We start from the raw sequence: 21,725 nt of genomic DNA, 5'->3' as shown, positions 1-21,725 counted from the left end.
CACACCAACAGATAGAGACACACACTTGGAGAGCCAGTGGAGGCTGCTGACTGGCTGCTGGCTTGCTGGCCAGGTACCCACGTCCAGAATTGTCTGGTGTAGCACCACCCCCCCACCTGGACCCCATTGCAGGGGCCCTCTAGGGCAGTGGCCCTGACAATAAAGGCAACAAGCCTAGTGGAGGTGATACTTTAACTGGGAGCCTTTTAGATAGGCAGAGAGGGGGGAGGAAAGTATTCAGGGGAGGGAAAAGGGTCCTGCAAAGATTTGAGGTGGAGGGGCAACTGTGAAGCTCAGAGAACTGCAGGGGCCTTGTCTGCCCAGGGGGTGGGAGACCAGAGAGGAGGCCAGCCCCCTAGCCTACAGAGACTTCACTGAGAAGCAGTCCTTGGCCCCCACTCCACCCATGCTCAGCCTGAGCCTCTGTGGGGGCACACTGGGCAGAGGGGAAGGGGCTGGGCCCAGGCCTTGCCAGAACTGGAGCGGGGCTGGGGCCCTGGTAAGTCAGCTGCCTTAGAGGGGCCTAGCAGAACCGAATCTCTACCTGTTTGGAGGCCACATCCCAGCATTCCCGACAGGGCCTGTGTTAGGACAGGAAGAAGGCTGTGAGTCCCCACAGGAAGGGGCTGGGTGCTCCTTGCCAAGGCAGGATGAGTTCCGAGTGGTCCCCTCGCCAGGAGTGAGGCCCCAACCGGCGAGAACTCTTGCCTCATTGCCCCAAACTTCAACAAGGACAGAGCTGGGCCACAGCCTGGGACCCAAAAGCCAGCCCTCCCCCTCAATTTGGCCTCTTGTCTGACTACTGGAGACGAGGCAAAGGAAACTTCAGGGGAGCGGTCTGGGGCAGGGGCTGGACGGGTCTGGGGCAGAGACTGGACGGGTCTGGGGCAGAGACTGGAGGGGTGTGGGGCAGGGACTGGAGGGCTGTGGGGCAGGGACTGTGAGGGTCTAGGGCAGAATTCTCCCTCCCCAGCAGCTGGGCCTGTTGGGGCGGGCAGGGGAGCCCTCCACAGCTGGGCGGCGGGAGGCCAACGTGGGGTCTGGAATTCCTCTTCCCCTGTTGCACCTCCCCTCTCTGCCTGCCCCCCCCCCCCCCCCCACGCTGCGGGCGGCGCGGGAGAGACGCGGCGGCGGGGGCGCGGCGCGGGAGGGGCGCAGGGAGGGCGGGCGCAGGGCCAGGCTGGGCCCCTCGGTGGAGGCCCGCGCAGGCAGGCCCCGCCCCGGGCTCGCACATCTGGGCTGCGAGCGCGGGCCGCCCCGGGGCGCAGCCGGCCGGCCATCCGGCCGGGGGGGAGGGAGCGGCGGGCAGCGGCGCTGGCCAGGCGCACGTCGAGGGCTGCGGCCGCCGCGGCAGGGCACGGCCACCACCGCGGCCGGGATCGAGGCAGCTGGACAGAGGTCCGGCTGTCAGGAGGGCGGAGGTGAGTGCTGGGCTTGGGTCGGGGCTGCTGGGTTCCCAGAGAGGAAGAAAGCGCCGGGGTTTGTCGTCCTGTCCCGGGCTGTCGGCTGCGACCCCACCACAAAGTTTCTGACCCTGGGGGGCCGGCTGGGGACAGATCTGCAAGCCCCTGTCTTCAGCGGGGCTGCGGGTGCGACCGGGCAACTGGCCAAGGGACCTTGGGCTCCCATCCCGGCTTTGGGACCCCACACCCGCTCTGCGGATGGTCGGAGTCTGGGGTGGGGCTGGGGGCTGCTCCAGGGAGCCAATTTGTGGAGGACACTGTGCTTAGGCCTGAGGTAGAGACCCGGGGGTTGAGTGCGTGTTTGGGGGGCGCCTGGGAAGGGGGAGGTCCCAGGGCCTGTGGTTCGGGAAGTTGGAGAATGGCTGGGTGGCCTGGGTGCCAGTGTCTCGAGGCTGTGGGCTGGCTTCCTGACCAGGGACCTCTGTTTCCCTCTGTGAGGCCAGCTTGGAGGTCCAGATGGGGTGGGGTCTGGGCTCTCTCGGGGGCAGTAGGGGACCTGTGAGTCAAGCTTGTGTTGGGGAGAGAGACCAAGAGAGTGAGCTTGAGAATATGGACTCCCTGAGAGCAAAGGCAGGCCTGGACCCTAGAAAGTCAGGGAGGTCAGGGGGACTGGGGGGCAAAGGATGGGAGGGGCTGCAGGCCCTGGGCTATGTAGGACAGAGGTTGTTTGTGAACTAGCTGCTCCCATGATGAGGACCATGGGGATGGGTCAGGATGTATGCAAAGAAAAGTTGAGGACAGGGAGGGGCCGTGGGAGGCCATTTCTGTCACTCCCTGCCCCAGCACAGGAGGAGGCAGCCACCCCACTCCACAGCCTCCTACTGGTCCGTCTCCTGGAGGGCTCCTCTCCAGAGACAGGCTGGGGCAGCCTGTGGGGGTTTCTGATCTGTGTCTTGGGCCTTGGTTGGCCCAATCCATGGCTTGGGGGAGTTGCCTGCGGCCTCTCTTTGCCTGCTGACTGTCCTGTTCCATTAAAGGGCCCTTAAAGATGATGAGTGGAGAGCAGGGGATGGGAGAGGTAGGGTCCCAGTGACAGGAAGCCTGCGGGGGAGGGAGGGAGCTGTAAAGATCTGGGTGGGCTCTTTGTCCTGATGGGCACAGGCCAGGTCTGTGTGGAGCCCTGAAATCCAGCAACACGACACACCCCTAGTGCCTGGAGGGCATAAGTACCCAGCCTTAACTTCCCCACCCAGAAGGTGATCCTTGGAGAAATCTCACCATCAGGCAGAAAGTCCTAGGCTTTTGTACATCTAGGGGACACTCTGGGATGGGAGTCTCTGGTTTCAAGTCTCTATTCGACCACACCCTATCCTGGTCCCCAGTGACTAATAGTTCATGCTTATTGGGTAGAACTCAGGGCCAGGGGTCAGGGTGAAGCTGAAGATTGGAGGTCAGTATGAGGCCAGGGGTCAGGGGTCAGTCCATGGGCAGGGTTAAGAGTCTGTCTGTAGGTAGGGTGGGGGTTAGGCTGGGGCCAGAGTTTGGCGTGCGCTTGTAGCCAGGAAATGAAGTTGCTTTCTGTGTAAATCAAACTGCTCCACCCAATTATTCTCAAAACTATAAACATTACCACTCTGAAATTAGTGGGTCCCTGGGGTGGGGGTCTACCTCCCCCCATTTCCAGCTGTGGAGTCTGCGCAGATGTAGCTTTGGGGAGCTGAGGCTGTCCTGAGCCCCGTGGTCAGCGTTCCCCTTAAATGTTTCTGGGTGTGTGGGCATGTATGCATGTGGGGCATGTCCCGAAGACCCCCGGGCGTGTGCGCCTGCTTGCAGGGCTGGCAACGTCTTCTACCTCCGCCTTTCAAGGCATCAGTAGGATCCTTCTGTAACGCAATTGATCCCCCTCCCTCCCTACGGAACTTAGAATGACTAGAATAAAAGTCTCAATAAGACCAAAAACTTCTAAGAAGAGAAAATTCACAATCCACGTCCTGAAGAGAAAGTACACTGCTCACATCTGGCCAGCTCCCCACCTTTATCAACCACTTCCTTACCTGGACTTGTAGGTCCTTACAAGCACCCTGTGTGACCCATTTTACAGGAAAGGCACTGAGGCACAGTTAGAAGACATGATACATTCCGGCCAGGTACCATTCTAGACCCTTGCCAGTCCCGAGGCCCCAGTCTAGGGGCACCCAATGTATCATACACTCAGAGGTGGCAGATAACTGGCCTGGCTTCAGAGAGCTGGGGAGATGATAGGCACACGGTATAGACCTGGAATCCAGCTTAGATTGATGCCTCCTGAGTCTTTTTTTCCTGGTGGTTCTAAAATGTTTCTCCTCCAGATACAAAAGGTTTAGTCCAGAAAACCCATTCATTCATTCAACCATGTGTTTCCCCAGCATTTAGCCAGAGTCTGACACAAAGAAATGCTCAATAAGTTTTTGCTGAAGAATGGAAACAATATACAAACCAGGCTGCCAGCTTCTCCCTTGTGACCTTGATCCAGTGGTGTACTGGTCCATGTTTTACCATCAACTCTCCAAGAGGAAGAAAAACCTGATTTGTAGTGTTTGCCAATTTCTGTGGTGTAAATGCTCCCACTATGGCTGATTTCAAGCTACCAATGTGATGTCAGTGAATGCGGAATTGGGAAGAGATGCACAGAATCAGCTCTTGTGAGCCAGTGGGTACCGCCTCTAGCATGCCACTCCGTCACCTTAGCTGGGCTCCTGTCCCTAGCTCTCAAGGCCCATACCCACCCCCCGTTTTGCTTTCCCTTTTCTCAGCATCACCCAGCTGCTCTATGAGTGCCCACGACCAGTCCCTATCTTTCCCCTGATTCTGATTCCTGGACATCCAACTGTGAGCCTCCAGTGACAGCAGGACTGGGTGTGTCTGGAAATCTCCATGTTGCTGGCCATGCAGGAGTGTCCTGGACATGTCTGGGTGTCCATGACGAGGCTGGGTTGTGGGAACTGTGCACGAGCAAGGGTGCGTGCCTATGTGTGTATGGGTGTTATGGTGCCCAGCTCTGTGTCTGCCTGGGTTTTGTTAGCAAAACTTCCTGATCAGGCCACTGGCTACAGAGAGGGTGTGGGCTCTGGGCAGCCCCCACCCTTGTTTAGGGAGGCAGCCAGGCCCACAGGTGAGGACAATAGCATTGGCGATCTGAAGACTGGCCCAGGGACACACTGAGCAGCACTTCTCAAACTTTACTGTGCACCAAACCACCTGGGATCTTGCTAAAATGCAAGTTCTGACTCAGCAGGTCCGGCGCAGGGCCCGAGGTTCTGCATTTCTAACAAGCTCCCGGGGACCCAGTGCTGCTCCTCTGAGACCACACTGAACATCAAAGCTGTCCATGACCGGGAGGACGCTGCCTCTACACTGGCCCCCAGAACTTCACAGACACAAGCTCAAGTTCCTCCCATCTCAGAAAAGAAAAGAAAGACCCTTCCTCTCCTCCCTCAAGCTTTACGTTCTTCCAGCTACTGCCTCACATCAGCTCCTGGTCTCAGCCAAGCTTCTCAGAACCGCTAGGTCCGTTCTCTCATCTTCTGCTCGCTCCTCGCCTGGGCTTGCCTGACTGCCACCCCATCTCCGCCATTCCACCAAAATGCCTGCCATTAAAACAAGATGTTTCCAGTCATCTAACAACCTCTCACAGGCATCTAGCTTCACGCCCATCTCTTATGGGTCTTCGTGAAACCATGGCAGGCATCTGGGTCTCCTTGGCCAGCCCACCTTCCTCCAGTCAGCCTTCAGGCACAGCTTCTCTTCTCTCTGCCAAGCCTCCCATGACAATGACTCTGAAACGCACATCTCCACCTCAGCTTTCTCCCTGCCCTTGAGATCACACGGCATCTGGCTCCTTGGTATGTTCTCTTAGCAGTTTCAAAACTGCACCAAGAACCCCGCCACTTTCCTCCTGCCAGCCTGCCCTTTTCCAGTCATCTCCATCTCACCCTCCATCTCCTAGCTTGACCACACCGTGGCCCCCTTGACACCTTCTTCCTAACCTCCCGCGTCCAATCCAGCCATCCTCCATCAGCCCTGTTGGTTTTAACCTCTGACTGTCTCTTAAATGTCTCCACTCCTGTTTCAAGGCATATAGCCACCACCAGCTGTCACCTGGAGCCCTAATTGGGCTCCTGCTTCCATGTTGCCCCACTGCAATCCACGCTCCCATGCAGACAGAGAGACACTTCAAAACGCAAATTTAGTCCTGCCCGCATCCCTACTCTGGCTCCTCAAACTTTTCAGGATTTGCTGTTACCTTTCATATAAAACCAACTCTAAAATAGGGTCCACGAGGGCCTGCCTGCAGCATCAGGCCAGCCAAGCCCCTCTCTCCAGCCTTACTATGCTCCCCATTTGGCCCTGCTTGTATCCAGCTGTGACTTTCACAGCATCCTTTGTAATCTCAAATTGACTTGTGTGATCATCTGATTGTGAATGGTGTCCCCACCAGGCTGTGGGCTCCTGGGGCAGGAACCATGTCTCTCTGGGTCACTGATGTCTCCCACCACCTGGCACAGAAAGGGCACCCAAAAACATGTAGGAGCATCCTGATTTCCACAAAGTGTTTTTTTTTTTTCGTGAGGAAGATTGGCCCTAAGCGAACATCTGTTGCCATTCTTCCTCTTTTTGCTTGAGGAAAATTGTCCCTGAGCTAACATCTGTGCCAATCTGCCTCTATTTTTTGTATGTGGGATGCTGCCACAGCATGGCTTGATGAGCGGTGTGTAGGTCCTCACCTGAGATCCGATCATGAACCCTGGGCCGCCAAAGCAGAGCATGCAAACTTAACCACTGTGCCACCCAGCTGGCCCCTGCAATTGTTAAAAAGACATTTTTGAGACAAGCTGGGACTGTGGGACTGAGCATTAGGTGAGATTAAGGAATTACTGTTAATTTTGCTGGATATGATAATGGTGTTGTGGTGATGTTTTTAAAAAAGTCTTTATCTGTTGGAGAGACATATGTGTAGGTGAAACAACATGATGTCTTGGATTTGCTTCAAAGGACCTTGGCCAAAAGTCAATAAATAAAATAAATAAGCATTCAGTGAGGGAACAAAGGAACAAATAGATGCCACTCTGCTTGTCCCTTCCGTTCACAGCCACTGGGCCTGCAGAGATGCTGACTGTCCCGGAGGTGGGCCTGCAGGGGCTGTACATTGGTAAGAACCCCCAACCCCCCCCCAACCCACCACCCCACTCACCCCGGCGCTGAGACCCACCCCCAGTCTGTCCATGGGGACCTCTCCCAATCGAGGCTCCTGAGCGCCATTCTGTGTGTGTGTGTGTTGTCTGCCTGTAGGCAGATCTCTGTGCACAGGACCTTGTGTGAGAGTGTGTATGTCTGCAGGTGGGTGTGTACACAGAATTCTGTGCGTGCGTGAGTGTCCGCCTGGGGCCTGGTCTGGGAGCAGGCCCTGGGTTCTCTGCAGGGGTGGGAGGCCAGGAGGCAGGAGGGACACTCCTCAGGAAGTCCACTCACAAAGATCTGGCAGGCTGGGCCTTCCTTCCTGCCTCCCTTCCCAGGCTCGAGCCACAGCAACTTGGCCTCTCAAGCTGGAGCTGGTGGCAGAGCCCAGTCCTGTGCTGGCCGCCTGAGATAAAGGAGCCCTGAGAGTATGAGCACCACCTCCCGGCCCCTCCAGCAGCTCAAGACGGACTCCCGCCTTTCCAGGCACTTCCTAGAGTCCCCCTCGTGCCTGGCCCCTCACATATGTTCCCAGGGGACCCCAAGGCCAGGGAGGGCTGGGACTGTCAGGGCCACATGCTTGCAGCTGAGGGAACACAGGCCCCGGCCCTGGCTCAGCCGGAAACCAGACAGACCTGTTTGATTTGTCCATGGGTCTTCACGCCAAACCCCATCAGCCTCCCTGGCCAGCCTCCCTGTCCCCACACATGAATCTCAGGGCAGCCCCAGTATCCTTCACAGGGGTCTTAGCAAAGCCCAGGTGGTGGTGACAAGCCACCAGCCCACACCTAGGGGATGTCCAGCCAGGCAGGCCCTCTTGCCCCCTGCGCTGCCTGAGCCTCCAAGCCAGGCTTTGGGTTGACCTCTGGGGGCTGCACTGCTTCCTCCCGCCAAAGGTCCAGTCAGTCCTGGGCCTGCGAGAGGGTCTCTGTGGGGTCTCCTGCACCCAAACGCTGACTCCAGGTGTATGTGTGTTGTAGAGGGCCAGGGGATGGTGGGGGGGCCTTAGAATGCGACTTTCTAGTGTTGTGGACACCCTTCAGCTCAGGGCTGGGCTGGGGGAGGTGCTGACCCCCTTGATCCTCACCAGGCAGCCAGCTGGGCCTGTCTGTGGCTCTTGGGGAGGGAAAGGGGCGCGATTCCCTCAGGTCCTGATTATAACCACGTGGCTGAGCTTTAGTTGGGAGTGGGGAGCGGCCCCATTCCCACTCAGGTATATAGTCCCCCCACCTTTTCTGGTTTCTCCACCCTTAGGCCCACCCTGGGAGCTCACCTGCCCTTCTGTCTCTAGACTCGGTCTCCCACAATGCTTCTCTATCTCTTCCCTCCCCTGCTGTGTCTGAGGGGTGCTGGGAAGACGATGAATCCCCAGGTGAAGCCTGGGTCACCCTCCAGAGATGGGTCGCCTCTAGCTGATAATGGGCCCTCAGCTGCCTCCCCGTTCTTCTCGCTCGTGTCCTTCCTGCCCTCCCTCCCACTCCCCCTTCCCCAGCAGGGTGCTCCTTGCCTTGGCCCAGCAAGGACTGATGGAGCACCTCCCCTGCTGCCAACCCCCCACCTGACTGTGCTAGAGTGACTTGCCTTCTCTTTGCAGGCTCCAGCCCAGAGCAGTCCCCAGTGCCCAGTCCACCCGGCTCCCCAAGGACCCAGGAAAGCTGTGGCATTGCCCCCCTCACACCCTCGCAGTCTCCAGTAAGCCCGGAGCTGGTGGTGGTGGGTGGCCTGGGTGCTGTGCAGGGGGGTCGTGCTCCAGAGAGCAAAGGCTAGACTGTTCTGGGCTAGGGGTGCCACCATGCCTGCTGCCCCTGCACACTCCAGTCATGTTCTCCCGGAAGGGTAGCTTCGGGTGACCTTGGATGGTAGGGGTAACAGTTCTACTGAGTTGAGCCCCCTCCAGGATGACGTCCAGGGGCCATTGCAGCAAGCCTGCCTGGGGCAGGTGGACCTATGGGCATGTAGTTCTTCCCGGTCCTCAGAGCACTGGGTCTCCCAGAGTTGCTCTCCCTCCCTCTACCACAGCCCCACCTTAATACAAGTTATATCTGGGGAGGAGGAGACATGTTGCTAAAAAATAATTTGGATAGCACTAGCTTGAAGGATCCAGGACATAGCCTTCCCCAAGCTCCCTGGTTACCCCACCTAGAATGGCCTCCCTCTAGTGATCCAGCCTGGAGACCCCCTTGTTCTCAAGGAGCCCAGGCTTGGCCTGGGAGAAGGTAGGGACCACTCTGGGCGCATGCGTGGGGGCTCTCTTCTCTGCCACAAAACCAGACAGCGTCTGGTTGTGTCACTGTAGCCACAGAGAGCAAGAGGGTCAAATATACATGGGTCCATGTGCTATGAAGCAACCCGGAGGAGCAAAATTGCTCCCAGCTGGGCCCAGGCTGGTGCCAGGCTGTGAAATGATGTGAGATGGGGGCGGGGCTAAGGCAGTGTAGGCAGAAGGCCACCAGAGAACCAGAAGCAGGAAAGCAGGAGCTTGAGCCAAAAAGTGCATGGGGCTACCTGAGACGCCGTGGGCTTTCTGAGCAGTTGGCAACTCCAGGGCTCAGCCTGGAGCCTAGGAGGGGAGGGGAGCCTAGGCAGGCAGGCAGGTGGGGGTGGGCCAGGGCTGGTCTGGACCACAGCCAGCAGAGGAGAGGAGCTCCCACATGCAGTCAGCCTGGCCCTGTGGGGTGCAACCTGACTCTAGGCTTTGTTTGCAGAAGCCCGAGGCCCGAACCCCCCAGCCGGCCCCCTTCTCTGTGGTGGTGGCCATCGACTTCGGCACCACATCCAGTGGCTATGCCTTCAGCTTTGCCAGTGACCCTGAGGCCATCCACATGATGAGGTGAGGGCGGCTGGGTTGGGAAGTTGGTGGGGGGAGTCCTCATACCCTGGGATAGGCCTGGTCCCAGCAGTACTGACACTGAGGAGACAAGGGGTCTCTTCAGAGCTCCTTCCACTCCTCATCTGGGGCTCCCCACTGGGGCAAAACATTGGAGGATAGGCCCCAGGTCTGGCCTCCGAGCCTCAACTGGAGCAGCTCCCTGCCCTCTACAGGAAATGCTGGGCTTCGCTTTGATTTTTTTAAATTATTTTGTTGAGGTCATACTGGTTTATAACGTTCTGTAATTTCAGGTGCACATTGTTATATATCAGTTCTGTATAGACTGCATCGTTATCACCCCCAATAGTCTAGTTTTTATCCGTCACCATATATACGTGCCCCTTTACCCTTTTGCCCAACAGCTCCCCCCTTCCCCTCTGGTAACCACTAAACTATTCTCCTTCTCATGTGTTTATTTATCTTCCACATATGAGTGAAATCATATGGTGTTTATCTTTCTCTGTCTGGCTTATTTTGCTTAACATAATACCCTCAAGGACCATCTATGTTGTTGCAAATGGGACAATTTTGTCTTTTCTTATGGCTCAGTAGTGTTCCATTGTACATATATACCACATCTTTATCCATTCATCAGTTGCTCGGCACTTGGGTTGCTGCCACGTCTTGGCTGTTGTGAATAATGCTGCAATGAACATAGGGGTGTGTAAGTCTCTTTGAATTGTTGAATTCATGTTCTTTGGATAAATCCTCAGTAATGGGATAGCTGGATAGATGGCATTTCTATTTTTAATTTTTTGAGAAATGTCTATATTGTTTTCCATAGTGGCTGCCCCAGTTTGCGTTCCCACCAGCAGTGTATAAGGGTCCCCTTTTCTCCACATCCTCTCCAACATTTGTTATTTCTTGTCTTGCTAATTATAGCCATTCTGACAGGTGGGAGGTGATATCTCATTGTAGTTTTGATTTGCATTTCCCTAATAATTAATGATGTTGAACATCTTTTCATGTGCCAGTTGGCCGTCTGTATATCTTCTTTGGAAAAATCTCTATTCATATCCTCTTGTTGGGCTTTGTTTTTAATTTTAAATTTTTATTGAAATATAACAGTAAAATACACAAATCTTTTTCTGGACTTGTACACAAACACACATACATATATATGCACATATATTTTTTTTAAGATTTTTATTTTTCCTTTTTCTCGCCAAAGCCCCTCAGTACATAGTTATGTATTTTTAGTTATGGGTCCTTCTAGTTGTGGCATGTGGGATGCCGCCTCAGCATGGCTTGATGAGCAGTGCCATGTCCACACCCAGGGTCCGAACTGGCAAAACCCTGGGCCACCAAAGCAGAGCATGTGAACTTAACCACTCGGCCACGGGGCTGGCCTCCATGTGGTTTTTTTTGATGTGAAGAATTTATTGAAAGTTTCACAGTGCTCACAATTGCCTTTCTACATCTTATATATTTATTTATTTTTATTGAGGTGATAATAGTTTATAACATCGTGAAATTTCAGTTGTACATTATTTTTTGTCAGTCAACATATATATGTGCCTCTTCACCCCTTGTGCCCACCACCTGACCCCCTTCCCCTCTGGTAACCACTAAACTGTTCTCTTTGTCCATGTGTTAGTTTATCTTCCACATATGAATGAAATCGTATGGTGTTTGTCTTTCTCTGTCTGGCTTATTTCACTTAACATAATACCCTCAAGGTCCATCCATGTTGTTGCGAATGGGACGATTTTGTCTTTTTTATGGGTGAGTAGTATTCCATTGTGTAATATATATACCACATCTTTATCCATTCAGCAGTCACTGGGCACTTGGGTTGCTTCCATGTCTTGGCTATTATGAATAATGCTGCAATGAACACAGGGGTGCATAAGTCTCTTTGAATTGTTGATTTCAAGTTCTTTGGAAAAATACCCAGTAGTGGGATAGCTGGGTCATATGGTATTTCTATTTTTAACATACATTCGTTTTTTAAATAAAAATGAGAAATCGTACAACTTGCCTTGTTTTAAACTTTCAACACTATTTTGTAGACGTTTCATATCAATACACTGCCACCACTTTCTTATTTATTTAATCATTTATTTTGAGGAGGATTAGCCCTGAGCTAACTACTGCCAATCCTCCTCTTTTTGCTGAGGAAGGCTGGCCCTGAGCTAACATCCATGCCCATCTTCCTCTACTTTGTACTTGGGACGCCTACCACAGCATGGCTTTTTGCCAAGCGGTGCCATGTCCGCACCCGGGATCCGAAACGGCGAACCCCAGGCCACTGAGAAGCGGAATGTGCGAACTTAACTGCTGCACCACCGGGCTGGCCCCTGCCACCTCTTTCTTTTAACAGTTACATAGTATTCCATAGTATGGATGTGTCATAATTTATTCATAATTGATTCATTCTTCTATTGTTTTCAGGAGATTTTTTCCTCTTATTTTTCACTATTTCAGAGAGTGCTGCAATGAATATCTTTCCTTGGAAACTTGTGCTGGGATTGCTACAGGGTAGATTCCAAGGTCCAACATTTCAAATGAAAAACAAGGAAACGAAGGATCAGAGGGTTAACTGAGTTGACAAGTGATACAGTTGCTCTGAAAGAGATGTTCAAAAATTCCACTCTGATGTTGTCGAGTTTTGTTTGAACAAAACATTTGTTTGACACTCCCCTCCAAGCCTCGAGACCCTGGTCATCTGAATATATCTTAGTGGGGCTGCAGCCAGTAGGTGGAAGACCCTAAAGCTCCCAACCCAGACTGGGATGGGGGATCAGGGATGCTCCCCAGGGCCTGGGAGGCTGGATAGAAGGTTGGATGGAGAGACAGACAGAAGGGTCACTGCCCCAAAGATACAAGGGACTTGACCTGTGTGCATTTGGACTGTCCTTCCACTTCCTCTGCTCCCTCCACATCCACATGAAGCCACAAAGGCTCTGGGCACTTATAGCTGTCTAGGAGCTTCAGGGATCCCGGCTGGCATACTCCTCAGCATACACAGCTGAGGCCATGCTGGCCCCCTGCTGGGGCCAAGGACACATGAAGGGATACTGTCTGTCCTGTGGAAGTGACAGGCACACTAAGTAACTAAGGGACATCCTGGTCTCCTCCCAAGCCCTTCTCACCCCCACCAGCCACCAAGCCCCATCATTTCTGTCTCCCTAATATCACTGGAATACCTATCCACTGCTCTCCACAACCACCACCCCTAAGTTCAGCCCCAATCTCTCTCACCTGGACAGCTGTAATATCCTTCTCCCTGAGGTTCCTTCTCCATCCTCCCTCCCCTCTAGTCTGTTGCTACATGGGGACCAGTGACCTTTCTAAATGCAAATGTGGTCATGCTGCCTCACTCCCCTACTTCAAACCCGGCAAGATAGAATTCCGATATGGCAGCTGATGCTCTTCTTTGACTGACTTTAACATTCCTGTATTTTCTCCTGCTGTATATTGCGCCAGCTATGGTTGGTTCTCCCTGCTCCTTCATGCCTCTTAGCATTTACACCTGCCCTTCCTCCTGCTTGGATTCTCAGTTCCTTCCCTAAACGGCTGCAGGGATGAGCTGAGCCTAGAGGGGTCAGGGCATCAGAGAAAGCAGAGGAAAGGGAGGGAGGATTGGCCAGGCCAGTGAACATGTAGAGGGCTACATGGTGCCTGTGGACAGGGAGGTTTGGAATCTCATTCAGGTTTTGGGGGCCTGCTGGAGGTGCAGTCAACCGGGGTGTAGCTGCTGAGGTGCATCAGACAGGAATGATCACAAATGCCTTGGAGGAGCTTGGCTGTGGAAGATGCCCTAGAGGAGGGCAAACTGGGAGAAGGACTCTGCTAGGGTCCTGGAGAGACGCATCAGGAGACCAGACCCAGGCAGGAGGACGACAGCTTGCTGCTGCTTGTTAAGGGTACGGGGAGGCGAGTCAAATGGTGTACCTCATGGGAGGGAGCAGAAGCTGAGAATGTCAGATGGGACTCGTGGCCCCATGGATAGAAAGAAGATCCCACTTATGGAGATTTAAGTGGATGCCAAGCACCATCTTCACAAGAACCCAAAGAGGTAGGTACTATTATCATTCCCATTTTACAGACAGGGAGACTGAGGCTTTAGGAGGCTAAGTGGCCTGCCCAAGGTCACTCTGCTGGTCCCAGAGCCAGCACCCAAACCCACGAAGGGAGGGTTGCTGCTGACCACACTGACAGCCTGTGCCTCTGCAGGAAATGGGAAGGCGGAGACCCAGGCGTGGCTCATCAGAAGACCCCCACCTGCCTCCTGCTGACCCCAGAGGGCGCCTTTCACAGCTTTGGCTACACTGCCCGTGATTACTACCACGATCTGGACCCTGAGGAAGCGCGTGACTGGCTCTACTTCGAGAAGTTCAAGATGAAGATCCACAGCGCCACTGTGAGCCACATTCTGGCTCCGGACCCGGCTTCAGCCAGGGCTGTGGGGCCAGAAGGGAAAGGGTCGGGACTAATGGAGGGTAGGCAAAGCTCCAGGTGAGGCGGGGCTCAGGGGGCGGAGCTCGGATGTAAGAAGGAATGAAGGCAGGGCCAAGGGGTGAGGTTAGGGTTAGAGGAGGTGTGGGGCTAAAGAGAGGGGCTGGGACCATCTAAAGTGAGATTAGTGCGAGAGAGGGACGATGCCAAGAAGAGAAACACCAGAAAATGGGTGATTTTAAGAGAGAGGTCATCAGGTAATGGGGGCAGAGCTATGGCCTCCTGCAGTCACCCTGTGTCCCCTCCAGGATCTCACCTTGAAGACCCAGCTAGAGGCAGTAAATGGAAAGAAAATGCCTGCCCTGGAGGTGTTCGCCCATGCCCTGCGTTTCTTCAAGGAGCACGCCCTTCAGGTGCGCTGCGGCCCCATCCCCTGTCTGTCCAATGGGGAGACACTGTTGGAGGTCATCTTCTCCAGTCTTCTGCCTTCCTATCTAGTAGAGCCTGCCTTGGCCGTAGTTTTGGGAGCTGGGGAGTGTTAGGGATTCTTCCAACTCAGCTGGGAAATCCTTCCTGAGGCTCGATTAATTCCTTCAGCTCCCATAGAGGGCTGAAGACACCCCCACCCCCCACCCCAAGCCAGCAGTTCCCCTCACTTCTTCCTCCTGCTCCAGGAGCTGAGAGAGCAGTGTCCATTGCTTCCAGAGAAGGACACTGTACGCTGGGTGTTGACGGTGCCTGCCATCTGGAAACAGCCAGCCAAGCAGTTCATGCGAGAGGCTGCCTACCTGGTGAGGATGTGCAGACAGAGCCGTGGATGTGGCTCAGGAGGGCCCTGGGGGTGGCCCCATACCCTCCTCCACCCCACCACCCTTGGGGTCACAGAGTCATTGTGTAAAGACCTCGGCCTTCCCCTGCTGGGCATTTTGGAAGGTTCTTGCCACTAGGAGAGGGAGTGAGCCTGCAGGAACAGAGAGCAGAGGGACAAGTGGCACGACCCAGGCCAGCTTCGTCACTGTCTTAAGTCAGGTTTCCTAGGAGCAGAGCCCAAGATGGGGAATCTTGTGCATATGGCCTATTGAAGAAGGACTCTCAAGAGAAAGGGGAGTGAGGAAAGCAGGGGAGGAGAAATAGCTGAGCAGGATGTGTTCTCAACTGGAGAAGCCTCAGCCTGATTCCATGGAACGCTCTGGAGGGAGAACTGTACCCCGGAGTTGGCCAGGTGAGGCAAGGGGGCCGGCTTTTTGTAAATCCATATCAGCCTGTCACTGGTTGCTGGGGCACTCGGGGGAACCTCTCCAGGTGAGGTGGTTCCCATTCAGCTGAGGGCAGTTCTCCAGAGAACGGGGCAGTTGTGGGCCAGGAGCTACCAACGCTCACAGCAGCTGGGCAGGACACCAAGCACATCCACATCAGCCAGCAGCAGTATTTTCAGGAACCTCCACCCCCAGCACAGCCCCCACCATTGTAAGTGCCTGAACAGTGGAAACAGGACTATGGAACTAAGAAGAGAGGTGATTCTGGCCAATGTTTGCTGGGCTTCCTACCATAAGAGATGTCCAAAGGTCTGGAGAAAGGGGAGGTGCAGCCCCTGGGCCCTTGGGGGGCATCCTAGGACCTCCAAAGGGGATCTCAGGCCTGCCTGTGGACCCCGTCGGAGGATACCAGGGCCCCCAACCCTCCCACACACACACCTGGGGGCCAGGCATGCTCCAGGTGCCAGGTCTGCAGGTGCCTATGCTTGTCACTGGAAGGAACTAACCTGAGCCTACTGGGCATCCCCCTTGCCAGGATAAAAGCAAGACTGTGCCCAGCCAGAGCAAACACCCCCACCCTAGTGCCCCCTGCTGGTTTACCCAGGCTGCTTCCTCCCATACTGTTTCCTGGCTGCCAGCTCAGGAAGGGCTGGCCCTGGTCAGGAAGTCTCGATACCCACCCATCCCCATCCCCCACCTGATTAGAATCTGGGGAAGCCCACAAAACCATAAACTGCTCCCTACAGGGATCCCCTGTCCTGATGCAGGAAGTGACAGATCCCAAGTGTTTTTCTCTCCTCAATTGGCCTGTCTTGGTGCCTGGAATTTTACTGTTAAGAGTTTCTTTCCTCCTATATCAGATTCCCGGGGAACAAAGTTCTCCCAGGAGTGGGAGGCCTGTGGCCACTGTCTGACACCAGCCTGGAGGAGGAAGAGGTTCAGTGAGCCAAAGGGCCCCCTCCCATCTCCTCTGATTGGTGGTTTGGCCATTACACCCCTACACACACACACTGTGCTAAAGTCTCCGCTAACACCCTCAGCCAGTGCTCAGCTGGGCAGCCCTTCTGTGAAGGGGACTTTGCTGCAGCCTGGACCACCTTGGGCATCTCGGAGGGGCAGATCCCAGGCTCTCTAGGTTTTCACTCTGTCTAGGGTCTCTTCCTGCTGGGTGACCTCATGGCATCCCTGACCATGGCCATGCCCCTCCCCAGCCTGGTCACAGGAGGTTGTGAGGCAGCTCCAAATTTGTGCAGCCTGAGAGGGTTGGCATGGGTGGATGGGTGGAGTGTGAATGAGGAGGCCGGAGCCCGACGGGGCCCTGTTGCCTGCCCCGGGGTACCATCTTAGGAGTGATGATTGGCCCATGGTTCTCCCTGGCCCTACCCAACACCCATCCTCAGGCCGGCCTGGTGTCAAGAGAGGACGCAGAGCAACTACTCATCGCCCTGGAGCCTGAGGCCGCCTCTGTCTACTGCCGCAAGCTGCGTCTGCACCAGCTTGTGGACCTGAGCAGCCGGGCCCCAGGCAGTGGGCGCCTGGGTGGGCGCCGCTCCATCGATTCCAGCTTCCGGCAGGGTGAGCCGCCCCCAGGGGGACTGCCCAGTGGTGGGCTTGGAGGCAGCTGCCCTTGTAGGGTCAGAGGGTCCCTGAGGCCAGAAGCTCAGCCATGTCCAGCATGAAGGGGAGGCCCCCTCACCCAGGAGGAGCCCAATCTGAGGAGGGAGAAGCATCCCTGGTGGAGTTCAGTCTGAGGGAGGAGGCACAGCCCTCACCCTGGGGAGCCCAGTCTGAGGGTGGAGATCTCACCTTGCCCTAGGGAAACACTGTCTGAGGAGGGTAGGGCTCAGCCCAGCCCTGAGTCTGAGGTGAGGGGAGAGCCTCCCCTGGGGGGACGTGCTCTGGTACTGACAAAGGAGGACTGGGAGGAAGTTGGTCCCCACTCTGAGCTGAGGGAGGGGTCTTCGGGAGCTTCCCCTTAAACAGACACTGAATCAGCTGCTGCTCCCCTCCTGGCACATCAGCTGTCCTCCCCACCATCAGCCCCAAGCTCCTGCTGTCAGGACCATGCACTGAGACAGCTATGGTCAACCTTGGTCACCCTCCCAGATGCCATTTCCCATGACAGGGAGAGGGCCCAAGTCCTGAACTCCCAAGACCTCCCCCGCTACACACACACAGCTCCTCTGAAACCACCTAACCCTGATTTTGCCATGGCCTGAGCCCTCCTGCGTTAAGGGAAGGCCCTGGGGCCAGAAATACTTCCCTCAGCTGTTGGCTACAGCGCCTGCTATTAACCCGTCGGGTTCTCTAGACTCTTTGGGGTTCAGTACTGCTCTCTCCCAGTTAGGAGTGGAGCAGGAGTCTCCGGCGAGCGCTGGCGGGAGGATGGGGGTTGAATGTGGAAGCCGAGACACCTCCTTCTAACCTCACTGTCCCGCTGTCCCTCAACTCCCAGCCCGCGAGCAGCTGCGAAGGTCCCGCCACAGCCGCACGTTCCTGGTGGAGTCAGGCGTCGGAGAGCTGTGGGCAGAGCTGCAAGCAGGTGGGGGGAAGGGGAGATGCCCTGCGGGGCACCATATACAAATGGCGGCAGGGAAAAGTTAACGAAGTCGGCTCCAACCCCTAGAAACTCCGCCCCTTCTTCCTCCATCGGCTGTACCTAACCCGGCAGTCCCTTCACAGTCCCCTGTACCCCCACCCCACTCACAGCCGCGCCCCTAACTCCCACTCCTCCCGGGGATTGTCTGCAGAAGGTCCCCCTGGAACCTTCTCCCACACGCACCTTGCGCCCCTACCCTCTGGCCTGAGGTTCAAGCACCTAAGCCCCTTACGGCCCATCCCCATCCCCCCTTCCGCGAGCAAGGCTCGGGACCTGGGGCAGGGCTGCAAGCTGGGTAAGTCTGAAGGGCGCGCAGAGCTGAGGATGCAAGGCAGGCCACGAATGTGTCCTTACGGCCACCCCTGCAGGAGACCGCTACATGGTGGCAGACTGCGGGGGAGGCACCGTGGACCTGACTGTGCACCAGCTGGAGCAGCCACATGGCACCCTCAAGGAGCTCTACAAGGCGTCTGGTGAGTAGCCAGGCAGCGCCCTTGGTACCCAGCGCGCCCGGGCTCCGCCAACGCCCTCTGGCGGCAGTGTCGGCGCTGACTCCCCTTCACTCCCTGCCCCACTCCAGGCGGCCCCTACGGCGCAGTGGGCGTGGACCTGGCCTTCGAACAGCTGCTGGGCCGCATCTTCGGTGAGGACTTCATTGCCACCTTCAAAAGGCAACGGCCAGCAGCCTGGGTAGATCTGACCATCGCCTTCGAGGCCCGCAAACGCACGGCAGGCCCGCACCGTGCGGGGGCGCTCAACATCTCGCTGCCCTTCTCTTTCATCGACTTCTATCGCAAGCAGAGAGGTCACAACGTGGAGACGGCCCTGCGCAGGAGCAGGTGCGCCCGGGGACCGCGGGCTCAGGCAGTTTCCGGATGGGGAACGCCCCTACAAGGGAGGGTGTGGGCCCCAGGGGGCAGTGTGGTTCCACCTGAGCCGCCCGGCACACACATCGTGCCAGCCCCGGCGGCAGAGGGAGGGGCAAGAGTACCCCAGCTGGAATCCGCAGCCGGAACTGGGCCGAGAGAATCTTGAGCCCCCAGGGTAAGGCCGATATCTGTCTCCTCCCCGCCCGGAGCCACAGGGAGGCTCCTCTGCTGGGACCTCATGCCTGGAACTGGAGCGTGCCCACGACTAAAGAACCCCGGAGAGAATGGGGTTGGGATAACACACAATGTGCATTCGGTGCCCAGGCACATCGGGCTGGAGCTGGGGCAGAACCCCGGACCCTGACCCATGCGCCTGTGCCCCTTTCACCGCCTATAGCCTGAACGTCGTGAAGTGGTCCTCACAGGGAATGCTCAGGATGTCTTGCGAGGCCATGAACGAGCTCTTTCAGCCCACGGTCAGCGGGATCATTGAGCATATAGGTGAGAGCCTGAGCTTGCGTCCCCCATTCACCCCACATACATCCCCAGATGTGGGAATAATTCCCCCTATTAGTGCCTGGAAACCTCCACACAACCATACACTGGAATGAGACCCAGAATCATCTGGAACACCTGGAGTTAGTGCGGTGGAGATTAAGATGGACAATGTGTAGTCCCGCCAAATCAAAGAATCTCTGGTGCCTCAGTTTCCCCATTTATAAAATGAGGTGATAATGGGTTCCCAAAACTGTTAGGATAGGAATCTAAATGAGCTGAAATATCTAAAGAGAGTGCAATGCCTTGTACACAGTAGGCATTTAGTATGTGTAGCTGCCTATCCTTATCTCATGCCATCCACGTTGGGGGGGCGGGGGGAAGAGTGTTGGGGAGGCGGAGCCCTCAATGAAAGCGCTCAGTGTTTTTCTTCATCAGAACAAGGCTACCATTTTAGTGAAATGGCTAGTTTTTAGCTGCCAGGAGGGTACAGGTGGGCGGACGGAAGGTGCCAGTGGCCACGCAGTGGTGGCCTCAGCGGCTCGGGCTCTCTGCTCCCTCGCCTTGCTTCCTTCTCCTTACCCCCACCCCCACCCGGTCCTGCAGAGGCATTGCTGGGGCGGCCCGAGGTGCAGGACGTGAAGCTGCTGTTCCTGGTGGGCGGCTTCGCCGAGTCAGCGGTGCTGCAGCACGCGGTGCAGACGGCGCTGGGAGCCCGCGGTCTGCGCGTGGTGGTCCCGCACGACGTGGGCCTCACCATCCTCAAAGGCGCTGTGCTGTTCGGGCAGGCGCCGGGCGTGGTGCGGGTGCGCCGCTCGCCACTCACCTACGGCGTGGGCGTGCTCAACCGCTTCGTGGCTGGCCGCCACCCGCCCGACAAGCTGCTGGTTCGCGACGGCCGCCGCTGGTGCACCGACGTCTTTGACCGCTTCGTGGCCGCGGAGCAGTCCGTGGCCCTGGGCGAGGAGGTGCGGCGCAGCTACTGCCCGGCGCGCCCGGGCCAGCGGCGCGTGCTCATCAATCTGTACTGCTGCGCCGCCGAGGACGCGCGCTTCATCACCGACCCGGGCGTGCGCAAGTGCGGCGCACTCAGCCTCGACCTCGAGCCCGCCGAGGGCGGCCCCGACGCCACCGGCGCGTCCCCTGGCCGCCGCGAGATCCGCGCCGCCATGCAGTTTGGCGACACCGAGATTAAGGTCACTGCCGTCGACGTCAGCACCAATCGCTCCGTGCGCGCCGCTATCGACTTTCTTTCCAATTGAGGACGCGCGGGCGCAGTGCCAACACCCCCCTGCAGGCCCCTCCCTCTTTCGCTCCGGGGCCTAGGGAGCCTGCTGGGGTAGGCGAACCTGCTGGTTCTGATGTCATCGCCCCTTTCCCCGCCCTCCTGACCCGGGGATGAGGTCGCAGGAGTACAGGTGGGGACACATCAAGGGACTCTGGCTTTGGGATTGGGCCCTGGTCCACTGACTGGAAGGCTGAAGGGCCCTGCCAAGGACTGAGGTCAAGGAGACTTAGAAGGGGGTTGTAAGACGGCACGTCCACAGGGAGCACTTGACCCAGAAGGCAGAATACACCAGAAGACAGCCCTGGGCTGAAGTGGGGAGGGTGGGGGGTGGGGGTGGGGGCAGAGGCAGCTAGGGGAGGCCAAGCAAGGCTGCGGTAGGAGGGGCAGCAGGAGGAAGAGGTTGTGCAGGGCCTGGGCCTGAAGGGCCGAGTGCACTGACTGATGGGCGCAGCCCGCACAGAGAGCCAGGCAGAGCAGCCCTGTGTCACAGAAAAATGACTGGAAGCTGACCCAAGAGGGGCAGGGGTAATAGGACCGGCCTGGGTGTGGTACTGACCACCCTAGTGTGACTTAATTGTAGAAAGGGCAGTAGCCGACTAATGAGGAGGGTATGGGGTGAAGGCACTTATGATAGGATGTGGGGGCAGCATGCTGAGGGGCCTTTCCTTCAGGACAAATGACCCATTTGGGAAAGCCCCAAGGGCAGCCTGTGAATGACCCACTTGTACTCTATCCCAGCCACAGAAGGATTTGAGGGGCAGGGAAGACAGGGAGCACGGAGGGCTGGTCCCACTCTGCCGTCAACTGAGTGTGCCATTAGGACATTCCCTGCCCACCTATGGCAGGGTGATTTTCATTCCCCGAGTATGAAATGTCAGGCACCTCCCTCCAACCATGACATGCAACAGCCCCACCTGCCTGAGAACCTTAAGGTGACAATAAAGCATTTATGCCTAAGGTGAAGCCATGGCCTGCTGGTACCTCACAAGAGGGGTCCCCAGCAGTGGAGCAGCGGAGGGGGCCTGGATTCAAGAAAGAAATGAGGAGGCTTTCAGCTGTGCATGGGGCTTGGAACTGAGCAGAAGGGGATGCTGCTGTCTCCCTGTTGAGCATCCCAAACAGAACTCCCCAAGGCAACCACAAGACCTCTCTGGCCTGGGCAGAAGTCTCCTCCCCATCCAAACTGTCTTGGCAACTATTCCCAGGCCTCAAATGCCACCACCTGTGCATACTTCTTTTGGGGCTAAGTGCTATAATACCATGAAGTGCCCTTGCTTCCTAAAAGAATGAGTTTAGCCAAATCTGTCCCTTGGCCCATCTGGGAAAGACTG

The 21,725-nt window shown here is 56.4% G+C and overlaps 1 protein-coding gene across 1 annotated transcript; it reads left to right on the top strand.

Annotated features, from left to right (window-relative positions):
• The first annotated feature begins 1,175 nt into the window (after positions 1–1,175).
• On the top strand, positions 1,176–21,357 carry HSPA12B (heat shock protein family A (Hsp70) member 12B). The gene is made up of 13 exons (XM_044748095.2): positions 1,176–1,421; positions 6,532–6,591; positions 8,212–8,309; positions 9,323–9,447; positions 13,666–13,852; positions 14,196–14,300; positions 14,562–14,678; positions 16,544–16,718; positions 17,599–17,685; positions 18,111–18,215; positions 18,323–18,581; positions 19,009–19,112; positions 19,713–21,357. The coding sequence occupies exons 2-13, from the start codon at positions 6,549–6,551 to the stop codon at positions 20,366–20,368; spliced, it is 2,061 nt and encodes a 686-aa protein (XP_044604030.1). The 5' UTR covers positions 1,176–1,421; positions 6,532–6,548; the 3' UTR covers positions 20,369–21,357.
• The last annotated feature ends 368 nt before the right edge of the window (positions 21,358–21,725 follow it).

The sequence above is a fragment of the Equus asinus genome, chromosome 15 (genome assembly GCF_041296235.1).
Source record: "Equus asinus isolate D_3611 breed Donkey chromosome 15, EquAss-T2T_v2, whole genome shotgun sequence".
In the NCBI taxonomy this organism is placed as follows: Eukaryota; Metazoa; Chordata; class Mammalia; order Perissodactyla; family Equidae; genus Equus; species Equus asinus.
Note: the sequence above shows the minus strand (reverse complement) of the source record. Positions and strands in the feature narration are given on the sequence as shown.

What these genes read in the sequence shown, in the direction of transcription:
- HSPA12B (XM_044748095.2), top strand. Translation starts at nt 6,549, where the DNA reads ATGCTGACTGTCCCGGAGGTGGGCCTGCAGGGGCTGTACATTG. An exon ending in TCACACCCTCGCAGTCTCCA is followed by an intron (nt 8,310 to 9,322) that starts GTAAGCCCGGAG and finishes CTTTGTTTGCAG; the next exon opens with AAGCCCGAGGCCCGAACCCC. An exon ending in CGATTCCAGCTTCCGGCAGG is followed by an intron (nt 16,719 to 17,598) that starts GTGAGCCGCCCC and finishes CTCAACTCCCAG; the next exon opens with CCCGCGAGCAGCTGCGAAGG.